The sequence below is a fragment of the Phoxinus phoxinus genome (genome assembly GCF_949152265.1).
Source record: "Phoxinus phoxinus genome assembly, chromosome: 23".
Taxonomy (NCBI): Eukaryota; Metazoa; Chordata; class Actinopteri; order Cypriniformes; family Leuciscidae; genus Phoxinus; species Phoxinus phoxinus.
In genome coordinates this window covers 4058051-4082666 of record NC_136898.1, presented here as the reverse complement: position 1 = coordinate 4082666, position 24616 = coordinate 4058051, and the positions used below count along the sequence as shown (strand labels likewise).

General features: G+C 39.7%; 2 protein-coding genes and 1 long non-coding RNA gene across 8 annotated transcripts in view; 2 read left to right on the top strand and 1 right to left on the bottom strand.

Moving 5' to 3' along the window:
- apc (APC regulator of WNT signaling pathway) overlaps positions 1 to 10866 on the top strand; it is a 42594-nt gene extending 31728 nt beyond the window's left edge. For all 6 annotated transcript variants that reach the window (XM_079600732.1, XM_079600728.1, XM_079600729.1 and 3 more), the window contains 8 exons: positions 283 to 381; positions 489 to 867; positions 1446 to 1541; positions 1660 to 1799; positions 1885 to 1962; positions 2980 to 3096; positions 3182 to 3396; positions 3489 to 10866. In XM_079600732.1, coding sequence (XP_079456858.1) covers positions 283 to 381; positions 489 to 867; positions 1446 to 1541; positions 1660 to 1799; positions 1885 to 1962; positions 2980 to 3096; positions 3182 to 3396; positions 3489 to 9858 — 7494 coding nt within the window. In that variant the 3' untranslated portion in view covers positions 9859 to 10866. The remainder of the gene's footprint in view (positions 1 to 282; positions 382 to 488; positions 868 to 1445; positions 1542 to 1659; positions 1800 to 1884; positions 1963 to 2979; positions 3097 to 3181; positions 3397 to 3488) is intronic.
- A 582-nt stretch (positions 10867 to 11448) lies between these two features.
- c3ar1 (C3a anaphylatoxin chemotactic receptor) lies at positions 11449 to 14048 on the top strand. The gene is made up of 2 exons (XM_079599175.1): positions 11449 to 11705; positions 11888 to 14048. The coding sequence occupies exon 2, from the start codon at positions 11925 to 11927 to the stop codon at positions 12939 to 12941; it is 1017 nt and encodes a 338-aa protein (XP_079455301.1). The 5' UTR covers positions 11449 to 11705; positions 11888 to 11924; the 3' UTR covers positions 12942 to 14048.
- A 4298-nt stretch (positions 14049 to 18346) lies between these two features.
- On the bottom strand, positions 18347 to 21093 carry LOC306992203. Its single transcript, XR_013796234.1, has 3 exons — positions 20713 to 21093; positions 20033 to 20157; positions 18347 to 18842 (listed from the first exon to the last, which is right to left on the bottom strand). It is a non-coding gene; the product is annotated as an uncharacterized lncRNA (long non-coding RNA).
- Positions 21094 to 24616: the final 3523 nt, after the last annotated feature.

The window sequence follows — 24616 nt, the reverse complement described above, 5'->3', positions numbered from 1 at the left end:
ACTAATTTATAATTTAATTTAAATTTCAATATAATTTAATTTATTTAAATATAGATTTCCTTTTAAATAATCACATATATACACATATATGATCTCTTAACGGTAAGTTGCCGGTTATTTACCAGTAAAGACTGTATGTGTGAAAGGGGGTAATGACATTTTTTAGGGTGTGTAATATCTACAGTGGAAAACTAAATGTAAACTTTTTGAAAGGTGTTTGATTGTGTTTGCTGAAGACCTGCAAGTTGTTTGAATCTGCCTTGTATTTATTTTGCCTGACAGGGCTCAAGTTCTCGGGTCGATCATGACACCGCCAGTGAGATGAGCAGTGCGGGAAGTTACTCCGTTCCACGCCGACTGACTAGCCATCTGGGCACTAAGGTTAACTTGTGCTAGATTTGAGAAGTTCTCTGTGCTACTTTTTTTATTTATTTGACAATTAAAAAAACAATGTCAGCTTGCAGTGAATCAAGTCTGCATATGTTTAGGTGGAAATGGTGTACTCCCTGCTGTCCATGCTGGGGACCCATGATAAAGATGACATGTCTCGCACCCTTCTGGCCATGTCGAGCTCTCAGGACAGCTGCATTGCCATGCGCCAATCCGGGTGCCTGCCGCTGCTCATCCAGCTACTCCATGGCAACGACAAGGACTCTGTATTGCTGGGAAATTCTCGCGGCAGCAAAGAGGCCCGGGCGAGGGCCAGTGCCGCCCTGCATAACATTATCCATTCACAGCCCGATGACAAGCGCGGGCGGCGGGAGATCCGGGTGCTCCACCTGCTGGAGCAGATCCGAGCTTACTGCGAGACCTGCTGGGAGTGGCAGGAAAGCCATGAGCGCGGCGTGGACCAGGACAAGAACCCAAGTAAGACCTAACACATCTGCCATTGATATGGAATAGCAGAGGGGATGGGACATGGCATCCTCGTGGTGTCATTTTTAGTTTTAGTAACTGTGTGGATTAATGTTTTCTCATCAGTGGTTTTGAAATCTACCTACAGTGTTTTCAATGAATAATGAACAATTGCTAACTTATATTAAATCCCCCCCCCCCCCCCCCACACACACACACACACTTTATATCAATTAACGAATACAGTATTTAATAGTTTCAGTTTTAGTCTTAATTTTTGTTAACAATAACAATTAACATGTATATACTGAAATATTTAGCATTGCGTTGAATCTGATGCATCTGCATTAGCCATTAAAAATAAAAAAGTCAACCATGTGCCTATGTCATTAAATATATTGCAGCAGTAAATGCCATGCATTTTGATTTATTGGCATATACTACAAACATTTTATTAATTTATAAATGTGATTCATTTGAAATGCTCTGATTGGGAGGAGTTTAATAATGACTTTTCTAAGTGGGTTGACATATAATTAATACATGTAGAGCTGTACAACCTCATTAATGTACTTTTGCCTTCATTGCAGTGCCTTCTCCAGTCGAGCATCAGATTTGCCCAGCGGTTTGTGTTCTCATGAAACTTTCATTTGATGAAGAGCACAGGCACGCGATGAATGAGCTTGGTAAGTGTTTTTCCAAACGTATTCATTTATCCATAAAACTGTGACATCAATTAAACGTGTCCTCCAGTCTTTTCTTGGGTAGACATTGACTAACTATATCAATATACTGTTTATGCAGGTGGACTTCAGGCGATTGGCGAGCTCCTGCAGGTAGACTGTGAGATTTACGGTCTTACCAATGATCACTACAGTGTTACACTAAGACGATATGCTGGCATGGCTCTAACTAATCTTACTTTTGGAGATGTCGCTAACAAGGTGCGTTATTTCTCTCATCATTGTCTGTGTAGAATTCTATGGTTTATTGCTGTATTTAATTTTTACATTCATGTTTTGTCTACAGGCAACACTTTGCTCAATGAAAGGTTGTATGCGGGCCATGGTAGCTCAACTAAAGTCAGAGAGTGAGGACCTACAGCAGGTATAACTCTTTGGAAATGCACATCATATTTTGTATGTGATGAATAGTTAACTTATTCCAAAAAAGCAAAAAAAAGGATCATAATCATTTCCTGATGCATGCTATCTAGAAGAAAGACATTAATGCAAAGCTATTGTGCTACGAGACTTTATATTTCTTTGTGTAATTAAGGGTGCTCTGATCGATTGGGTGCCGATCGTTATCAGCCGATAATTGTTTTGAATAGTTTGATCGGTGGTCTCTTTAAAGGCCGATCAGATGACGCATCTAAAATAGCTTCACTACATTCACCAGTCTGGCAGTTCAATACATTTGCAAAGTCATTGCGGAGACATTGCAGTGTAAAGCAAGAAACTAGGGCCCTGCTATATTAGTCAAAGCGATATTTCTTTTTTCTTGCCTTCACAGCGGTGATCAGTAACGGCCGATACTGTTTGCAGTACATTTCTGCACAGTGCTCTATGAAAGTTACTTTTGAAGGTGCTATATTATAAAATAATAGTTATAGAATTTAATATAGTTATTATTAGTAGTAGTATTATTACATCCTGATCAGATCACCCTTATGGGTAATTGACAGTGGTCCTTGTGGTGTCATCATTTTTAGTTTGATTGTGTGGATTAATATAATCTTTATTTTTAAGTGAACATTTATTAAAACGTTTTTTTTTTTTTTTTTTGCAATTTGTGTACATCTTGCGGTCATTAAATTGTATTTTGTATCAGTGTTATTTTAGTATAATTCTGTATTATAATTAATATTTAGTATAATTAGTATACTATTATAGAATTTATTTCTTAAATAATTATTTATTTTGAATTAGCTATTATTTTTGTATTTTCAGTTTTATTAATTTATTTGTTTATTTAACAGTTTTTGTTAAATATTTATATGCAGCTTTATTTTTATTTCAACTTTAGTTTAGTTCAATTTTAGCACTTAAGCTTAAAACTATTTTATTTCAGTTGCCAAGGCAATATTTCCAATTTGTATTAAGAGACTCTGTACTGCTTTAGGTAATTGCCAGTGTTTTGAGGAACCTCTCATGGCGAGCTGATGTGAACAGTAAGAAGATTTTGCGAGAAGTCGGCAGTGTTAGGGCCCTGATGGAGTGTGCCTTAGAGGTTCAGAAGGTGAGGTTTCTCTGAAGCTCTTTGATAAATTCTGCAATCAGAATGCAGACGAGTCAATAAACTGTTTTTCATATTATTTCTACAGGAATCCACATTAAAAAGTGTCCTGAGTGCCCTTTGGAACTTATCAGCACATTGCACTGAAAACAAAGCGGATATCTGTAACGTTCCTGGAGCTTTGGCATTTTTAGTGAGCACTCTAACATACAGAAGCCAAACCAACACCCTTGCCATCATAGAAAGTGGTGGTGGCATCCTGAGAAATGTGTCAAGCCTCATCGCCACAAATGAGGAGCACAGGTAGAGTATGCTATATAAAATCTGCATACGTTCACAGAAGTTTAATTTGTTTACATGGGAGCAAACCATTTTCTCTTTTTTGTTTATTTCAGGCAAATATTAAGGGAAAACAGCTGTCTTCAGACTCTTCTTCAGCACCTTAAATCACACAGTTTGACGATAGTGAGCAATGCCTGTGGAACACTGTGGAACCTCTCTGCTCGGAATGCAAAAGATCAGGAGGCATTATGGGACATGGGTGCAGTTAGCATGCTGAAGAACCTCATTCACTCCAAGCACAAGATGATAGCTATGGGAAGTGCAGCTGCTTTGAGAAACCTTATGGCAAATCGGCCTGCCAAGTATAAGGATGCCAACATAATGTCCCCTGGATCCAGTCTGCCATCCCTGCATGTAAGAAAACAGAAAGCACTAATTGAAGAACTAGATGCACAGCAACTATCCGAAACCTTTGATAACATTGACAACTTGAGCCCGAAAGCCTCCCATAGGGCCAAACCAAGACATAAGCATAGTGTCTTTGGCGATTATGATGGTGTCTGTCGATCAGATGGCTATAACCCCAATGGAGTCGGTGTTCGATCACCTTATATGAACACCCCTGTGCTCTCAAGCCCATCCTCTCGAGACAACAGAGGAAATGCAGAAAGTGTCCGAGCCGAAAGGGACAGAAGTCTAGATCGAGAGCGAAGGGGATTCCATCCAGATCCTGAGGCTACCAAGAGAATGGTGCAGATTCCCACGACTGCAGCTCAAATTGCAGTGGGTATGGACGAAGTGCAGAGCATGCACTTAAGTATGGATGATAGAACCACAGGATCCACACCAGACCCTCATGTAGTGCAAGACGACATGATCCGGCGTCAAACTGCTGTTCATGGTCACCAAAACATGTACAACTACAACAAAACTGACCCATCAGGCAGACGGTGCGCACTGCCCAAACTGGAGTCCACAGCTTCTAATGACAGTCTTAATAGTGTCAACAGCACCGATGGCTATGGAAAGAGAGGTCAAATGAAGCCCTCAGTGGATTCCTATTCAGAAGATGATGACGGCAAATGCTGTGTCTACAGAAAATATCCTGCGGACCTTGCCCATAAGATACACAATGCAAATCACATGGAGGATGACAATGGAGATCTTGACACGCCTATTAACTACAGTTTGAAATATTCTGATGAGCAGCTAAACTCTGGTCGACAAAGCCCAAGCCAGAATGAAAGGTGGGCAAGGTCTAAGCTCCTTGATGATGAAATGAAACGGCCAGATCAGAAACCATCGAGATCGCAAAGCCCAGGATACCCCATGTACTCTGAAGGCAACAGTGAAGGAGAAGATAAACTAAAAAAGTACCAGCCCAGGTTTGTTCAACAGGACCTGCCTGGATTTAGATCAAGGGGCTCAACTGAACAAATCAACAGTGGGTCAAGTCATGGACTTAACAAAAAAATCTCTCAAACCATCTGCACTGTTGATGATTATGCTGACGACAAACCCACGAACTACAGCGAGCGATATTCAGAAGAAGAGCAGCTTGATGATCAAACTCCCAACTACAGCATGAAATACAATGAAAATCATCATGTAGAACAGCCTATTGATTACAGTTTGAAGTACTCTGATACTTCTTCCAAGAAGGCCATGTTTAGTCATTCAAAGCCATCTTCTACCCAAAGTTCTGTCAAAGACCATTTAAACCAAGATAACTCCTCCTCTGTGGCATCTTTAAAGCATCAGGGTAGACAAAAGCAACTCCACCCTTTCTCTGCTCAAAGCAGATCAGGACCTACGAGAGCAGTTCAGAAGAACTCAACATGCAAGGCTCCCACAATAAATCAAGAAACAATACAGACGTATTGTGTGGAGGACACACCCATTTGTTTCTCACGTGGTAGCTCTTTATCGTCATTGTCTTCAGAGGAAGATGAAATGGAGTGCTGCAAGCGTAATGTCAATTCAGCCAACAACTACCCAACTCTACCTATATCACAAAAAGAATCCACTAGTAACATTGCACCTGATCAACGCACAGCTGAGAACCAATCGTCAGTCCATTATGTACGCATCAAGCCTCCACGAAATCACTTGGGACATGGAGATGGTTCCAGGCATCACAAAACAGTGGAATTTTCATCAGGTGCTAAATCACCATCCAAAAGTGGTGCCCAGACACCCAAAAGTCCCCCTGAACATTACGTGCAAGAGACCCCGCTTATGTTCAGCAGATGCACATCTGTCAGCTCCCTCGACAGTTTCGAAAGTCATTCCATTGCAAGTTCTGTACAGAGTGAGCCATGCAGTGGGATGATCAGTGGGATTATTAGTCCGAGTGATCTGCCTGATAGCCCTGGGCAAACAATGCCTCCAAGTCGCAGCAAGACGCCACCACCTCCACCACCACGATCCACATCAGTAAAACAAAAAGTTACTGTGCCACCCCACTCAGAAAAACGTGATTTGGTTCCAAGGCATGCGGTTGTAAGTGCTGCTGTACAGAAAGTGCAGGTTTTACCAGATAACGATACTCTTTTACATTTTGCAACCGAAAGCACTCCAGATGGTTTCTCTTGTGCTTCAAGCCTTAGTGCACTAAGTTTAGATGAACCCTTTATTCAGAAAGATGTTGAGCTGAAGATAATGCCCCCAGTTCATGAGGATGACCATAGTAATGAGGCAGAGCTTGAGACAGAAGACATCCAAGAGCCTAAAGTTCAAGAGAAACCACCATCAACATCTGGAGCCGGAAAAGACATCTTGGATGACTCAGATGATGATGATGATATAGAGATTCTAGAGGCTTGTATTAACTCCGCAATGCCAACAAAATCATCAAGAAAACCCAAAAAACAATCGCCCTCAAGCACCTCAAGACTACCACCACCTGTGGCTCGTAAACCAAGTCAGCTCCCTGTTTATAAATTGTTGCCACCTCAAAACAGAGGACAACAGCAGAAACATGTAGCTCTAACACACGGTGAGGACATGCCCCGGATATACTGTGTTGAGGGAACACCCATTAACTTTTCCACAGCAACATCTCTCAGTGACCTCACAATTGATTCACCCCCAAATGAGTTGGCTGGTATTGAAAGTTCAGCTCCCCATGCAGAAGCACCTGGTCAAAGACGAGACACTCTGCCAGAGGGGAAAAGTTCAGAAGCTAAAGATACAGGTTTATCACCTCCCATGCAGTCTGCTTTTGCTGAGAACGAAGGGGACGATATTCTTGCGGAGTGTATCAATTCAGCAATGCCCAAAGGCAAAATTCACAAGCCGTTTAGAGTGCAGAAAATGCCTGATCAGGCTCCACACCATTCTACCGTCACTGGCAATCTAGTTCAGCAGGACCTGGAAAAGAAAAAGCCAACTTCTCCTGTAAAACCTATGCCACAAAGCAATGAGTACAGAGCAAGGATGCTCAAACGGGCAGAAGGTCCTAATAACTTGTCAGAAGCAGCATCGTACCCAGATAAAAACAAAGAAACCAAAAAGCAGGAGCCCAAAGTAGTCACAAGAGAGTTTGCAGATAAGCCTGCTAATGCTGAGGAAAGAACACGTCCTGGGTTTGCCTTTGATTCTCCGCATCATTACACACCAATTGAGGGCACACCTTATTGCTTCTCTCGCAATGATTCACTGAGTTCACTTGACTTTGAGGATGACGATCTTGACTTGTCTAAGGAAAAAGCTGAGCTACGAAAAGATAAAGAGCAAAGAAAGTTCCCCCCTTTGAAATGCAGTGTAGAACAGCCAGTAAACACCAACAGAGTATCAGCATTTCAGACGGCTCCAACAAAACCCATTCAAAAACCAGTAAGTGTTCAACAAGCACCCAAAGAAAATACAGTTGCAGTGTGCGACGAGAAGCAAAAGTTTTCCATTGAAGACACACCTGTATGTTTTTCAAGAAACTCATCACTTAGCTCACTAAGTGACATTGACCAAGAAAACAACAACAAAGATTGTTCACACAAAGATGATGCAACTCAGATGGAAGTTCCTAGGCCACAAGCCTCTGGTTATGCGCCAAAGGCCTTTCACGTGGAGGACACCCCTGTGTGCTTCTCTAGAAATAGTTCCCTTAGCTCTCTCAGTATCGATTCTGAAGATGACCTTCTCCAAGAATGCATCAGCTCTGCAATGCCAAAGAAAAAGAAACAGACACCAAGAAGTAAGACGGAGGAACAAGGGGGTAAGGAAGAAAAGAGCTTATTGGCAGATGGTATTTTGGACGAGGAACCGGATCTTATGTTAGACCTCACAGACACACATAGCCCTATTTCAGAGCAAGCCTTATCACCAGACTCTGAATCATTTGATTGGAAAGCCATTCAAGAGGGCGCCAATTCTATAGTTAGCAGTCTACATCAGGCTGCAGCGAGTCTCTCCAGACAAGGTTCTTCGGATTCAGACTCTATTCTCTCTCTCAAGTCGGGCATCTCCATTGGATCACCTTTCCACCTTCCTTTAAATCAAGATGACAATAAGCCTGCTACAAATAAAGGGCCAAGAATTCTAAAACCTGGTGAAAAAACCACTTTAGAGGTCAAAAAGAAAGAGGAAGAATCTGTTAAGAGTCTGAAAGGAGGAAAGAAAGTGTATAAAAGTTTAATCACAGGAAAGCCTAGACCCAGCCTAGAAAGCATGTCCTCTCAGCACAGACAAGCTCAAGCTCCTGTGATCTCCAGAGGGAGGACAATGATTCATGTTCCTGGTGTGAGGAGCAGCTCTCCTAGCACCAGTCCAGTACCCAAAAAAACCCCTCCGCGTGGCCAAATGTCAAAACCACCATCCCAAGCATCTGGTCCTGGTAACTCTCCAAGAACCATGAAAGTCGCAGCAAATTCTGAGCCTAGTCCTGCCAGGGACTCACCATCTTCTCAAGGAGGGTCAAGTAAAGCTTCCTCTCGATCTGGGTCTAGGGACTCTACACCTTCTAGACCAGTTCAGCAATCTCTAACAAGGCCCATGCAGTCTCCTGGTCGTGCCTCAGTTTCACCTGGTAGGAATGGTTTGGGCCCATCGAACAAATTATCTCAACTTCCTCGCACTGCTTCCCCCAGTGCTGCTTCAACAAAATCTTCGGGATCCGGACGCATGGCTTACACTTCTCCAGGGAGGCAACTGGGCCTGCAAACACCAGCAAAGCAGAGTGGTTTGCAGAGAAGTACCAGTGGAATTCCTAGAAGTGAATCTGCCTCAAAAAGTCTAAACCAGTGTGGAAGCACAGGCCCTTCAAAGAAGGCAGAGTTGTCCAGAATGTCATCCACAAAGTCAAGTGGGAGTGAGTCTGACCGGTCCGAGAAGCCTGGACTTGTTCGGCAGTCAACGTTTATCAAAGAAGCCCCTAGTCCAACACTAAAAAGGAAATTAGAGGAGTCTGCATCTTTCGAGTCCTTGTCTCCTTCGTCTCCAAGCCAGTCACAGACTCCAGTATCTAGTCCATCCTTACCAGATATGTCACTTTCTCTACCTTACCAGGGAAGTGGTTGGAGAAAGTCCCCTCATGATCAGAACTCTGCAGAGAATGGTGATAGCAAGTCACTCCGAAGGCATGACATCTCCCGATCTCATTCAGAAAGCCCTTCCAGGCTCCCAATCAATAGGACGGGGACATGGAAAAGGGAGCACAGCAAACATTCATCTTCTCTCCCAAGAGTAGGCACTTGGAAAAGAACGGGCAGCAGCTCTTCCATTCTCTCTGCTTCGTCAGAGTCCAGTGAAAAGGGGAGAAGCGAGGATGAGCGGCAACCTGCTAATCCACCTCAAAAATCAGGTAAAGAGGGGGGCCTGGAACGCAAAGGAACCTGGAGGAAAATGAAAGAGAGTGAAACCTCATATGCACCTTCTATGACATTGGACTTACCAGATTCAAATGATGATGCTGCTCATTCAATGGGTGCTGCTATGTCCAAGACAGAAGATGTCTGGGTGAGAATTGAAGACTGCCCCATAAACAATCCAAGGTCTAGTAAATCACCCACAGCAAACACACCTCCTGTTATTGACAGCCAGTCAAGCAAAGGGCTTCCTTGTGACAGGGACTTAAGTGAATCACACTCAAAACAGCCACTAGCAAGTGAGAATGCAGCTGTGGCCCACCTGGGTTCAGAAACAAATCTGAATTTACTCAGGAGTAGCGAGCCTCTTGATAAAAAAGTCACTGACATCAAGCCTGCACCAAGTAATCCAAACATTGGCACTGAGGTCCATGAATTCCCAGTTGCTGAACGCACACCATTTAGCTCAACTAACTCCAGCAAACACAGCTCCCCTAGTGGTGCCGTGGCTGCTAGAGTAAGTCCTTTTAATTACACACCAAGCCCTAGAAAGAGTAGTGCTGACAACACAACTCCTAGACCATCTCAGATCCCAACACCTATTACAAGCAATGCAAAAAAAAGAGACACTAAAGGAGACACGACTGAAAGTGGGTCTTACATTGTCACCTCTGTGTAAGTTTGGAGTTACTCATAGACCTTTATGATGACAGCCAGAAAAACTTATTATAGACTTGTTTATAATTTGCTTTGTGAAAATTTTTTTGGTGGAGACAAAATGCCACTTTCTTAGAACTTCTTGTTATTGCACCCTGTGTTAGGCAACCTATTCTGCTGGTTGATTGCTGTTTAAGCTAAAGTTGGTTTCAAATCCATAGAAACAGCAGTAGGGAGACATCTGAGAGTAAAAATGTTTGACAATTTGTACTGTACAGATTTGATTATGTATATATTTAATTTAACCGCACATCAGGATCCTGTATTTAGCTTGAATTGACAAGAATTACGGCTAATGGTGGAATATTTGGGATGCCTGTAAGCTTCTGGTGGAATTCAATACTATTGCATTTGATTTTTTTTTTTTTTTAACGAACTGTTAACCTGTATTAATTCAAATGTTAAACTCATTCTCACTGTTGCAAATTGTGTGTTACATAATGGATTTTCTCCTTGCATGAACCGATTCAGTGGTATAGTATTTCCTATAAAGATAAACATTTCTGTGGACATATGACCTGTACTGATAGCTGTAGTGTAACATTTTACACTTTTGTGTGTGCGCTTTTGACAGCAAGAAATAACTCTCAAAACTGTTGAATGATGATGTTGACGGTTGACATAGATTATATGAAAAAACATAGTTCCATTGCTCTGCTGTTTGTGTATAGTTGTTGCCAGATGAGGTGGGTGTATTTTCAATGAAAGACTGAAGTAATGTTTGAAAATTAAATTATTTCTGTAGGTTTTGGTGTTGGTACCTTTTTAAAAGCTCATTTGCTTTCCCTTTTATTTAGTAATTAAGCACATAATTAGGTTCAACTGTTTTGCCAAAACCACGGTGTAAATAATCACATTTTATTTTAGTTTTTTTATTTGTATTTTTCTCATGCAATAAAGTGGGCAGATAAATGTTTACAAAATATTTCCAATAAAAATATTAAATTACACAATAAACTGTATCATTTTTGTGACTATGTCTTGATTCTTTATTCCAGACTTTTAATGGGTTTAAGGATCTGTTAATTTGGAAAAAGGTTTTTTTTTTTTTTTTTTTTCACAGAGACTCCTTTTAAAAGTTTATTTGTTCCCAGTTTAAATATAATCTCAATGAATTGTGTGTTATAACTTTTTAGGGGAAAAGAGAGGAAAAAAAAAGAGAAATATCTAAATTTAGTCAGAATTTAAAAGTCATGGGTCATTTAATGTAAGCCAACTCATCCAATTTGGGAAAGCAAACAAATATCTAAGTACCTTCCTGATTCACATGTAGTAATCTCTTAGGAATGTATTACTCACAAACATTGCTGACTGTAAGCAGCCATCATTTTGTAAACGGATTCCACTTAATGATGCTATTACCATATAGTTTAATGATATTGTCTTGTGAACTAGTTTAGAAACTGCTGTTTATTTGGGGGATGTCTGGTGGTTGCAGCCTTTTCTACTAATAGCAGCAAATAATGACTGGTGGCCATAATGTAACTTTTGCAGTTTAACACATTGTTGTTATCCGCAGCTGTAACTTCTCTTATTGTGGTTTTGTTTTGCCACTCTTAAAACGAAACCAAGAATGTGAAATATTGTATTAGATTGTGTTCGTGCCACACGATCAACACTAACATTTCTAGATAGAATGATGAAAATGAAATTGTCTGTTTAATAAGGAATGTATTTGTGTAATTAGCACAAGTGTTCTTGTAGTCCTTTCCTTTCATCAAAGGACTTCCTTCCATTTCCTGCGGTTCCTCCTTAAAGCGGTTGTGAAAGGGCTAAAGTATCACTAGCAAGTACAGAGCAGCTGGTGAGGTGAGTACACTTTTGTAAGGCAATAATATCTGATGTGCATAAAATATAAACTTTATTGTTTAATAAATTTGTTGCCCGAGTCAAATTGCTTGGTGCTTTCCTCATTTGCAAGTCATTTTGGATAAAAGCATCTGCTAAATGAATAAATGGAGTGTTTGACTGATAATATGTGATATTTACAGGGTAATCAGCGCTTTGGACGGCATCAACTCAAGCAAAATGAACCAAACGTCTACTGACGATTTGGATTATTACACCGACTACACAAACTTTAGTGAATATGATCTGGAATCTGGAATGTCTCCAGAAGTCAGAATTTCAATGAAGACGATTTCTCTGGTCGTCTACAGCCTGACGTTTCTCCTCGGCGTTCCCGGGAACATCTTTGTTGTGTATATGGCTGGAATGAAGATGAAGAGGACCGTTAATACAATATGGTTTCTCAATCTAGCCACTGCCGACCTCCTGTGCTGCCTTTCCATACCGTTCAGCGTGGCGGAGATCCTCCTTGAGCATCACTGGCCGTATGGATCCGTCATGTGCAAGATTCTCCCCTCTGTTATAGTTATTAACATGTTTGCCAGTGTTTTCACCTTGAACTTGATTAGTCTAGATAGGTTCGCCCAGGTGATCACACCGGTTTGGGCTCAAAATCATCGCAACTTGTTTCTTGCACGGCTGTCCTGTGCAGTGGCCTGGGTTCTGGCTTTAGTGCTCAGCTTGCCCTTTATGATATTAAGACACACTTTAACTGATTTTAACATCACACTTTGCACATTTCCTGCTGATGAAGAAGGTGATCTTACAACATCTGGATTGTTGAGTATCATCAGATTTGTGTTTGGCTTTTTGATACCGCTCATATGCATCACATCATGCTATGGAGTCATCGCACGCAAGTTAGGCAGGAGTAATTTTCGCTCTGGCCGAGCGTTTCGCATCATGCTGGCTGTTATTGTGGCATTTTTTCTGTGCTGGCTGCCGTATCACACGGTGGACTTGATAATGAAGTACGGAGGGGAATCAAGTGCCCTGGTGGCTTTGGCAGTGGATCCATTGGCCATCTCTTTGGCGTACATCAACAGCTGCCTGAACCCCATTCTCTATGTTTTCATGGGGCAGGATTTTAAGAACAAAGTTAAACTTTCTCTAAGACGTGTTTTTGAAAGGGCTTTCTCTGAGGAGGGAACGCAAATTTCACGATCCACCCAGTCACAACAAATGCACTCAGTGTAGTGAAGATATGAACTCAGAGTTTTATCTGTTTCTATGCCAAATGCACTTTTAAACAAGACTTGCTTTGATGTTTTGTATCTAATGCAATTACATAGACATTGTTGAGTGCGACTTGACATGTCCAAATACTTTTGGTGTCTTTTTTTGGTTCGATATTTTTGTATTATTCTCAGAATAATTTTCCTGACCAAATACTTTTATGAAGTATCTTGACAAAAATATTTTGCCTTTGTCATTTCTTTTTTGTAAATGAAACTTAAAGATATGCAAAACCTCACAAGCAGCTTATTCTAGCACTTTTCAGTAGGAAGTGTCAACTTTTTTTTTTCTTTTTCAGGAAGTTATGAAACTCTTATTTGGTGTATCTAAAACATCTGCATTGAAACGGATGTAATAGAGAAGAGATGGAGTGAGTTTTTGATAATCTTAGCAATGCTCAGTTTTTGTTGCACTGTTTTTATCCTGAATTAACACGGTTTTTGTTGAACAGGCTTATGACAATAGCTTGCAATCTGCAATCCTGATGCTATTATTAGACATGTGCTGTAATATAATGTTAAAATAATATGTAATAATGTTATGTATATTATAAGTTAATGGTGTGTCTACTTATACAGCTGCACACTTGTCTTGATTAAAAATGTACATTAATATTTTGTCATAAAGGGAAAGTTCTAGTGTCAGCATATGCAGTACACATACTATTAATAATAATAATAATGCTATACATTGATGTAACATCAGTCTAGAAAACTTTTTATCACATTGTCTTCAATCATTTTATAGTTTTGCTATTGTTATGCCACATATCACATATTTGCATTATCTCTAAAATATATTATACAATGTGTTTTAAGATAGAATTACTGTTTTATGATCATTAAACATTCAAACTGATTTTTTATTTAAACAAAAAATATGCAGTGTTATATTTGGGCTGTATGAAAGGAATACTTTTGATTGGTCAATGGTGTCATTTGGCCAAATATTTAATGAGGCTAAACTGTAGGCTAGTGCTTTAGTCAAATGATTTCCTAGTCTTTTAGTTTCATGTCTCTCGATTCACTCTCTTTTCTTCCCACATAGCCTAATAAAACCATTTAAACCCAAATCAATATTTCAAGTCATTACATTTATTTTATTTATAAATAGCTTTGTAGGCCGATTGGCGTCCAGATCATCCTGTTGGAGTTTACTTTGTGAAAATGACAGATTGACTGTACCTTGTCCGGCCTACTTTGACTTGGATGCCTGATGTTTCCTCTACAATGCACACCAAAATTACTTCAAATAACATAAAGTTAATTTTGAGAGTGAATGATAAATAGAATGGTGATTAAATATGAAACACAATTGCTTTCTTTATATATTGTTTTTTTTTCTAATTCACCATCTTAAATCAATTTTGATTATACCTTTTTTTGCATTCTGTTTTTTATTTTATTAAATGCCAATCACATTACAAATAATAAACATGACAATAGTCCAACACACAGTAGGCTATAACAATATTGAACAAACATAGACAGCAAGAAATAGTAAAAGAAAATATACAGTAGGCCTATGATATATAAAATAATAATATTTGGATTATTACCTGCTCCCATATCATATAAAGTTGACGAATAGGCTAATCGTTTATTTTAGCCAATTTAACTTTAACCCCCAGCTCTTAGGTTACTTCATTTAATGTTATTATTATTAAGTCATTTAAATATATATATAAAAAATGTTTTCGTCAAGCATAACATAAGTCACAAGTGCCTCACCTGCTTTTAGCTTGAACGCATGCGCTTTACAGCAGCGCGCGCAGCCAAGCTAGCAGGGAATGGCGCGAATTTCTGAGGTGAGGCACTTATGCTTAAACTCTGACAGATTTATGACACATTTTTTAAATGACAAGTAAAAGCACAAAAAGTGGGGGGAAACAGTTAGTAACAGTAATTAGTCTAACTTTATAACTTTATCCGCGATGTCCAACTGATTAAAAAAAAACTGATTAAAACAGATGTTTTAGCCTAATTACTCATTAAAAAAAAAAACCTTCAGCTGTAGCCTACATGAATCACGAGAATTTGGATTCCTCTTCAGTAAGTAGTTTGCATTACTGCTTTCGACAAAATTTAAAATAAGCGATCACTTTTAGGATGTAGCCTATAACATGTTTTGCTGACTTTTTCTCAGAAATAATAGTTGCCTATTTAAACATGTTCCTCTTTTTTTAATGCATTAGGATGTCACTGCACTCTCACAAGTAGGCTACACGGCCAGTTGATTCATAACGTGGCCCTTTTTTAACATTAAAATTATAGGTTTGTTACAGTTTTTAGCTATGTAGCCTATATAGGGAAAGTAAATATCTCAGGTCCTGCGACTGGTCACCATTTGTAATAAACTTCACCATTGTAATCACCATTTTGACAGTGTAGGCCTACTAAAAGTAGCCTATAGGCTACTAATATTTCAAAGTCTCTCAATTAATATGAGCTCAATTGAGCTGTTTTAACTAGTTTTAGATGGGGTTTTGCATCTCACATTATGTCAACTTCCCAGAAGGAAATATATCCAAAAATCAACCTAATTAATCTTAAGAGTCTTTGCAACTTGATTGTCATTGTTGTTTTATGCTATGACAAATATGCCTAATCCATTGGTATAGCATTACATTAAACTATTTCGTCGCCTAGCACATAAAAACATTTCACTGACCACTTGCACAAATCTCTCCATTATACATTGTAATTTATCGTCAATATAAGATGGTTCTGTACCGTCCACTCACCACCAGAGGTCAGTATCTCTTACCTGTGCATCACCTGTGTGTCTGTTACAGCTCTCAAGCTCCCTAGCTTGTGAATCAGTTGCCAATACGGGTACCCAATCCTGAAACTTGACATTACAACATAAATTAATTATAAATGTTAGCTGGACTATGTTCAGTACCTGTCTAGTGATGTATGTTTATGCTGAAATGTAAACTTTTTGTTTTTCCAAAACATCCATCGAGTGTCATTAAGTGTAGTGAGTTGGCTGCGCAGTTTATGTTTCGCGCATCAGAATTTTCGTTAAGGGAACGTAGTGAGCATCGGTGCTCCCTATAGTTTTCACGGTTGACCCTTCGCAGGGGGCTTGATTGACAGGTGATCTGACCAATCATACTTCACCATCCGCCATTTTGTCTGACAGAGCAGTCAGGAGAGTTAGTAGATTAACATGGGAGGATTTGAACTTGAGAAGCGGAGTGTACTGACGCCTTTCTGCGGTTAAAACAACATTCCTTCTGATGTTCATTCATGTTTATTTGATGCTATAAATGAACTAGACGGAAGAGATGATCGGTTCACGAGCAGCTTTAACTGATGCTCTACAGCGATCTGTCAGACACATTAAAGAGCCACAAAACTGTATTTATTGTTAAAATTTCTTGAAAAAAAAGACCAAATTTGAAAGGTGAGACTTTGTTTAATATGTTTAATATCAAAAGTAACCAGAAAGTAAGCTGGTCTGTGTCTGTCAGTGTGTTGTCAGTCTCCTCTCTGCTCCGCGATGTGTTTTTCACTGCGTGAGAACCATAGACAGTATATAAGATGGACACAGCGACCCCATAGACTTCAACGGAGAAAAGTGAAGCCCATTTGAAGCTCTCACTTCCTGATCGCCAGGCGAACTGCGCAGGCTCAAACTGAGCTTGAACACGTGAGCAACGTGTCTGACAGCTGTCAGTCTTCTAGTATAGCTGTGCGGAGAGAATCCCTTCCGAATCTCTCAGAGACGGAGAGCGTGAGCATTAGCTGTCCATGAGCTAGCAGTAGGATCAACTTTATCACTCTCTATGGGCTTCTCCCTTCACTTTATCGGACTTAATGCCTCCACGTCCCCCCGATTGCCTGCGAGCTTCTCCGCCGGTCTATACGGTAATTTCTCTACAGTGCGACAGAGAGTCGCGTGAGTTATGACGCAATCGTTAGCCTATTTTTACAAAAACGGCTTCTACGGGGCCATAACGTAAGATACAAGGTAATGGAGCCTTTTATACATTGTCGAGTTTCTTTAGAAATAAATAATGGACAAATGGAGTCTTTAGACGCCTCAGATGTAAAGTTATTCGCTGTCAAAGTGACGCAAAAATGAATGGGAGTCAATGGAATGCTAACAGCAGGTGAAGTTCTGCTACAATGGCGGCGCCCGCGGAGGCTTCAGTTTCCGGCGGATGGATTACCCCCTTGGTGAGAACATGGTGTGGCGTGAGAACGGCGTAGCTTGTCGGACATAGTGACAGTAACTAAGGGGGGCGGGTCTTTTCAAACGGTCAATTGTGGAACTTTTTAGGGAACGAATGTTCAGTGCACTGGAAGGATTTTGCGATTGAGACAGGCCTTACAATGACCGACTCCCTGGTCAATGCTCAGACTAGGGAGATCACCGAGGCGGTGAACATGATTTCACCAAGTACAACATGTTCTGGATCAACATTCCAGTCAACCAATCAGATTTGAGGTGACAAGTTCATGTCAAGTTTAGGCTTCCGACCAGGGTTAGGTGCTTCTACATCAGTGTTATTCACCTATCATTTCCCTCTGGTTTTAGGGATAAGTTATGGGTAGCGTTATAGGTTTAGGGGTAGGGGTAGTGATGGGACTACATTTCCAGACAGGATTGTTGTTCCAGGATCAACAAAATATGTTAACCCAGAAATATGTCTCGGCAAAGTCAAGGTGACCGATTGAAAATCTCCTACTGACTCACATTGTTAAAAGCCATTCAAACTCAAACTTTCAACAATGTTGAGATATTTTTTCATACAGTAATTAACCTGAAATTTAAAAAAAACTTTTTTTCATAATCCACAATATCACCATCAAAATGCTAGGCAGGACTCAGGAGTCATTTTCACTCGTGATCATGAGCAAAATCACACAAAAAAACACATTTAGACACGTTTGCTGGAAATTACTAAGAAAACTGACCGCTGCAACTTAAGAAGTTCCTCTTTTTCATCTCAATAGAAAAGACAGATGGCAGATTTTAAGGATTGCATGCCAAATTGATTTTTGTCGATGTAAATGCAAATGAAATGAAAGTGAAAATGGAAAAGGTTATCTTTATTTACATCTACACACGCCTTTTTGTAATGTAAATAGTGTGTGTATTTATACTGAGCTTGACAAGACCAATATAAGTCTTAACATAATGAAAAACTGACAACTGACATCATGTCTCATTTATCAAAAAGAGCAAACTTATTTTTAAAGATGGAAATGTTTAACAGAGTTGAACAGAAAGCGAGCGACCATGACAAATTATGCATATGCTCTTTTTCAGTAAAAGCATAAAGCATAAATAAACACACACTACACAGTGAAAGGATGATATTTCAATTTTAATAAAAACAAAGCTGAGGAAGAATGTATTCTATGTAACCCAATGAGCCTTATATGAACGACGAATGCTGGAAGGCAAGATCACATTTAGTTTAATGGTGCATGTCTGCATCTTTCTGTCTCAAAGGCTACATCAAAAAACGATTTAGTTAAATTAAAGAAATACTGACTTTTTATACTGATATACACTCTCAGAAAAACAGGTGCAAAAGCTGTCACCAGGACGGTATTCAAAAAATGCACTTTTGTACCTAAAGAGGGCATTAGCACCTCAAAGGTACCAGACGTGTTCATATTACAATCTTTTTATCCAGTGACAGCTTTTTTCTGCCTTTTTTTCTGAGAGTGTATAATGTCAGGCTCTTCTTATAGGAAGTGCATTAGAGAAGTGATGTCTAATGATGTCTAAAATCTTAAAATCCCTTGTACCCTCTGAGCTCTTCTTATTTGTTCCTCTCTCATGGTCTCGATCACATGTTGGTTCCGGAACTGCAGCCGCTGGACCCACTCCTCACGTAACCTGAAGGAAAACATTGAGTCTTTATGATACAAATGTTTTACTGCCGTATTTTTACATAGACTTTACATTGGCGAGTCTGATATAGGCTACAGTGTGTATATTTATACACACACATATATGTGACCCTGGACCACAAAACCAGTCACAAGGGACACTTTAAATTGAGATGTATACATCATCTGAAAGCTGAATAAATAAGCTTTCCATTTATATGTGGTTTGTTAGGATAGGACAATATTTGGCCGAAATACTACTTTTTGAAAATCTGGAATCTGAGGGTGCAAAAAAATCTAGAAATTGAGAAAATCTCCTTTAAAGTTGTGCATTTATGTTCACGATTGTGCTGCATTCACTCACAAAAATACATGTTTTATATATTTACGGTAGGAAATTTACTAAATATCTTCATGGAACATGATCTTTACTTAATGTCCTAATGATTTTTGGCATAAAAGAAAAATCGATAATTTTGACCCATACAATGTATTGTTGGCTATTGCCACAAATATACTTCCAGAGATCCAGGGTCACATATATGCTATTGGTCAGGGATTCAAATTAATTGGGGGATCTTTTTAACTGTTTAATTGAAATTTAATCCAAGTTTGATGCCTTTTTTAATAAACCTTTGAATTTGCTTTGAAGCCTTTTGCAGAATAATCGATGTGTTCATTGCACACACTGAAAGCCGCACTCGCCTCGACAGCTGTCTCCACCGCAGCGCAAACACATTGATTTGAACGAGGTCCAAATCCTGGAGATTTGTACCCATGTTACGTGCTAATCCACCCTGACCTTTCTGAAGGGACGGTGAGGAAACACTAGAGGGCAGCAAAAACAAGCAAGAGAAGCTTGCCTGGAATTACCCACGAGCCTTAGGACTGTCATTGGGATGCTTTTCATTTCCAAAAGCAAGATGCTGTTTATGGATCCAAAACTAGGTTAGGAAAAACAATTATGAGTTTCTTCAGTTCCCTCCCATGAAGTCCATCCCTGCGAGTTTGATTTTGTGACTTGTGGTCGTTTATCAATATGATCTTTTCATTTTGATTTACTCGACCTAATCTTTCTTCGCAATTACCGCCCCAGAAATAACCTCGAAAAAGGGACAGAAAGGAAAGCGACACATTGGATAAAGTTATTAGCGGCAATCATCTGAGAAGAGCTTTGACTTCCCGTGATATACACACTTGCATAAAGCGCTGTTGTTCATTCTCGAGTCCTCATTTCCCATCCTCTGAACGTGGCTTTCAATCTTCTCTTCCCAAAACATCTTCAGCCCGTATTTATCATGAAGACGTGCCAAATTAATCATCTGAAACAATGAAACCAGAATATTTCACGGTGACGGATAGCTGTGCATCAGTGTTTCTGGTATTCCTCCTAACGAAAACCAATCACAATTTTTCATTGGAGCATGCAATATCTGTAGATCCCTATTATACATGGACAGACCATTTTTTACAGGGAATAATTGTATTCCAAGCAAACTAAGACAAAACAATGCAACTGCACATGACATGTAATCCATAATCAAGATAAATAAGAAATTGCACATGTTACCAAATGCACACGCAGCACAATCTCACTTCTGCCTCTTCTGGAAGTTCATTACAAGTTCAGAAACTGCGTGTTTGACTTTTTAGCAGTAATGCAACAAAACTATTTTCTGACAAGCTTTGTCTCTACTCATGCAAACTACATTATCTAGTAAACATTTACAATTCGAATTTATTACGATCAGTACCAATTAGCTTCCAATGTGATTCTTTACTTGGCAAGCCTTCAAATTGGAAAGAAAATCCACTCATTTCCTAAATATGATCATTCTGATGTGACATGCCGGCAACATAAAACTCATATTAAGTACCTTTTGTGTAGGTGTTGAGCTTTTAACCTCCACACAAGCTCCAGTCCTGCACTTTCTGTGAAGAGAAAATATCAGAATGCTGAGAAAATTTCAGAAAGAAACGAGAACCAACAAACTGAAGGTCGCCTCAGAAGATCTGGTTGGCGTGTGCTGGATGATCTGGCAGTTTCCCTCCCTTTCTCTTCCCTTCAATCTCATCATCGTTTATTTCTGGAGCAAAAACACAAAAGACAAATGGAGCTCTGACCTGCAGTATTGGTGTGTTTAAGCCGAGAGGAATGCCACCGTTCCCATTGGAGTCGGCAACTTACCACACCAAACGGCACTTGTGGACTTACAGGGTTTAGAGGAACGCAGGCCGGTCCCATCATGTGTCACTCCTCAGCCCCTGGCTCTCTTCAGCAGAAAGCTGCGAAGAAAATGCACCGTTGTCAGGGTCACGTCAGGGTCAGAAGCGCTTCTCGTGGTCTTGTGGCTTAGCTAAGTCATGGGTTTGATAAATGTGGATGGATAAACATGCACTCAATTTATTTATGCTCCTTGTTCAGTGTACGGAAGCAACACTTGTGAGATGAAGCCTTTAATGCATGTTGTGCCAGTCAATGTGAAATCACTGATAATATTGCAGTGATCAATTACTGTTCACTTGCTTCTCCTGTACATTACATTTAGTAAAAATAAGCCATTTATTTAGCATGCAAATGTAGCTATTTAAAAAAAAAAAAAAAACTGAGGCAGTTAAGATGTATTGGATAGAAAAAGTGAATTATTTTCAAGTGAAACTCACAGAATAAGGAGCCCTTAAAGGGACATGCTGAAGAAAAAAATATGAGATGGGAGGAAAAATAGTAAGTCAATGGTTTTGCGTTCGCTCACTAATGTTATGCGTTTCACGAGAGAACGCAAAAGCATTGCCAAATTATTTTTCCTCCTATCTCATATTTTTTCTTCACCGTGTCCATTTAGGGGCTCCTTAATATTCATTTGACTTTTGAATTTGACTTTTTAAGTTATGACTGTGACTTTTGTCTAGTTAGTAAATGTTTGTAATGGGACACAACCATTAACTTTATGCACTTAAGGCATAAAACCTGGTAAAAAATGAAAACATACTGCGGATGTTCCCTTGCTGATTTGACCTCTTGACCTTTGTTGGTGTTCATACATATAAATTAAAATGACTATAATATTTTGCCATAGAAGTCAACTGGAGAATGACACTTCGAAGAGTAATTTGTGAGACACCTTTTCCTACATAGACTATATATTCAGTGTATATATCCAAATTAATGAAAATAAAAAAACGGCTGCAAAAACATGGTTTGAAATTTCCAGTTTTATCTTACATAATAGTATTTGATATATTAATCCATAAAATCTCATCCATATAATACTCCGTTATATACGGATGTGATGTTATATTCACCATCGAAGCATTTTTATGACACATCCACATTCTCTCTTTGCTCAATGGATTTATATGTTAAGATAAAGCCAGTAATTGTGCCGGAGACACATTCATCATTACTGCGGTAACTTGTGTCTGTGCTAAAAATTCAATATATCCGTAACCGTCAAGCGACGAGGGAGTGTGTGTTTAATAAGCGCTGTCATTTTGTCGTTCGTCTGTGTGTAATCTCGGAGCGTACAGTCACCCTGTAAGCATGACAAAACTCTGCTCTGATATTCTGGGCTTCTGCCTGCTGGGATTTGTCGGACAGTCGTCTGGGTGAGAGATGTGTGTGTTGAGCCAGCCTGACGTGCAGTGAGGATTTGTGAGTCTGTGTGTGAATACACAGGAGTAAAACACGCCACACCTGCCGCTGTGCCCTTCACAGTAAACACCAGGATGACACACAGAGATAAAGCTCACAGATGATGCAGATGCATTATGCCACTGTTATGCAGTTCCTAGGGTGTTGTGAGTGGTTGCCAGGGTGTTGCTATGCACGTTCTAAGGTGTTCTAAATAGAATGTTGCTTATGTGGCCATTGTAATGGTGCGTTCTATTATTTATCCGTGTAGGAGTTCCGACTGGGAAGACAGACGTTGCCTAGCAACACGCACCAACGCGACCCCTTTCCTCGGATTTCCCAGCTCGGAAGTCGGACAACCGAGAGGACACCGAGCAAGAATTCCGACACGGAATCCAAGATGGCTGCGCCCTGTGTGACTTGTAAGTATGAATTGTTTTCATTGTTTTTGGACCGCTTTGGTTGTTTAAATGACTTTAATCGCTCGTATTACTGCAATACCTCACTGTGTCCGTATCACTGCCTGTGTGTATGGGAATCCGTCTTGTGAGTGCAATATTGAATGAAGCCTTGTTTCAAACGGTGTTACTAACGTGGCTAGTGTTAACAGAAGATAAACTAAAACATGAAATAAAGTGAAGATTCACTGGTACTCGGCCAGTGCTACCATAGCAACAGCTTTCCGGGTGGTGTCCATTTTTTTTCTCCGACTCGGAGAACATACCAGAACGCTTGAAGTGTGGAAGTGACGTCATATCCGGGGGCCGAGTCGGTTCGTTGACAATATAAGAACGCACCATCAGTCCACAAGACACTATGAAGTGTGCCATTTGGGACAGTGCCTTAGGTTTCAGAATGGTGCTTGCCAACGTCCCTTTTTTGGCCGATATGCGCCTTCAAAACGGCATTATGTGATACAAGTGTGTATTTTGAGGAAGATCACGAGGGTTTGTGTTCCATTTGGGACAGGGCCACTGTCGAAACGTTTCAATATTCTGATGACTCGCCACTAGATGGCATTGATCTGCTGAACTCATGAACAGGTGTTCATTAAACTGATCTTGTTTAACTGATTATTTTTTAATTTAATACTTTTAATTCATTACAACACAAAGTAAACACGCGCTAGATGGACGTCTTTAACCGCTGCGCTCGGGTCTTGCAGAGTCTCGCTCACAACAGCGTTTTAAAAACGAGGCGCTCAAGTTAAAAGACGTTCAACTTTTAAAAAACGTGTCTCTATTTCTAGCTCCATTGACCAGTGTCTCGTGTTTTTAATAGCAAAAATGTGTTTTGTGTGTACCAGCCCTAACACAACAAGGAGAATGATAGGTAATTGTTTCTATTTGTCCTAAACCCTGCCTAATGATACAATAATACACAAAACAAGCTCTACAAATTAAAGAATTTTAGAGAAACTTCATATTTATTGGTGTTTAAATATTTGTGTATTACAATCAGATTACATGTTATAGATTATACTTTAATGAAAACTTTTGCAATTGATTTGTGTCATAATAAATGTTGCTGGGGTTTGACTGCCAGCCTGTACACTCTAAAAAATGCTGGGTTGTTTCAACCGAATTTTGGGTCAAACCCAGCCGTTGGGTTAAATTTTTAAATTACATTTTTAACCCATCGTTTGGGATTTGTCCATATTTGACCCAAAATTCGGTTGAAACAACCCAGCATTTTTTTTAGTGTAGTTATTTGAGCGCTTCAAAACACTGACTCATATTTTTTCTCTCATCACTATATCTTTTAGCTTTCAGAACAAAGCAATTTTTGCCCTTAAGGTTTAAAACAAATGGCAGAATGAGATACTACGGAGGAATCAGAAATACTTATGATCAACTTAATCCTTAATTTTTCCATTAAACTTTTCAGTTAAAATTGCAAAGTCAAAAACACACACACACACACACACACACACACACACACACACACACACACACACACACACACACACACACACACACACACACACACACACACACACACACACTAATAATAACTGCAACATTAGTAATGATTCTTGCCGCAGGAAACAGCACTGATAATGTCAGTGGGAATTGTGTGTAAGCTGTAAACTCTTGCGGCGTGTGTTTTAAGGGCCTCTCTTCAGAGGGGCTGATATCTTCACCATTAAA

Bases quoted from the DNA above. Each gene is read 5' to 3' on its own strand.
- c3ar1 (XM_079599175.1), top strand. From the start codon at position 11,925: ATGAACCAAACGTCTACTGACGATTTGGATTATTACACCGACTACACA.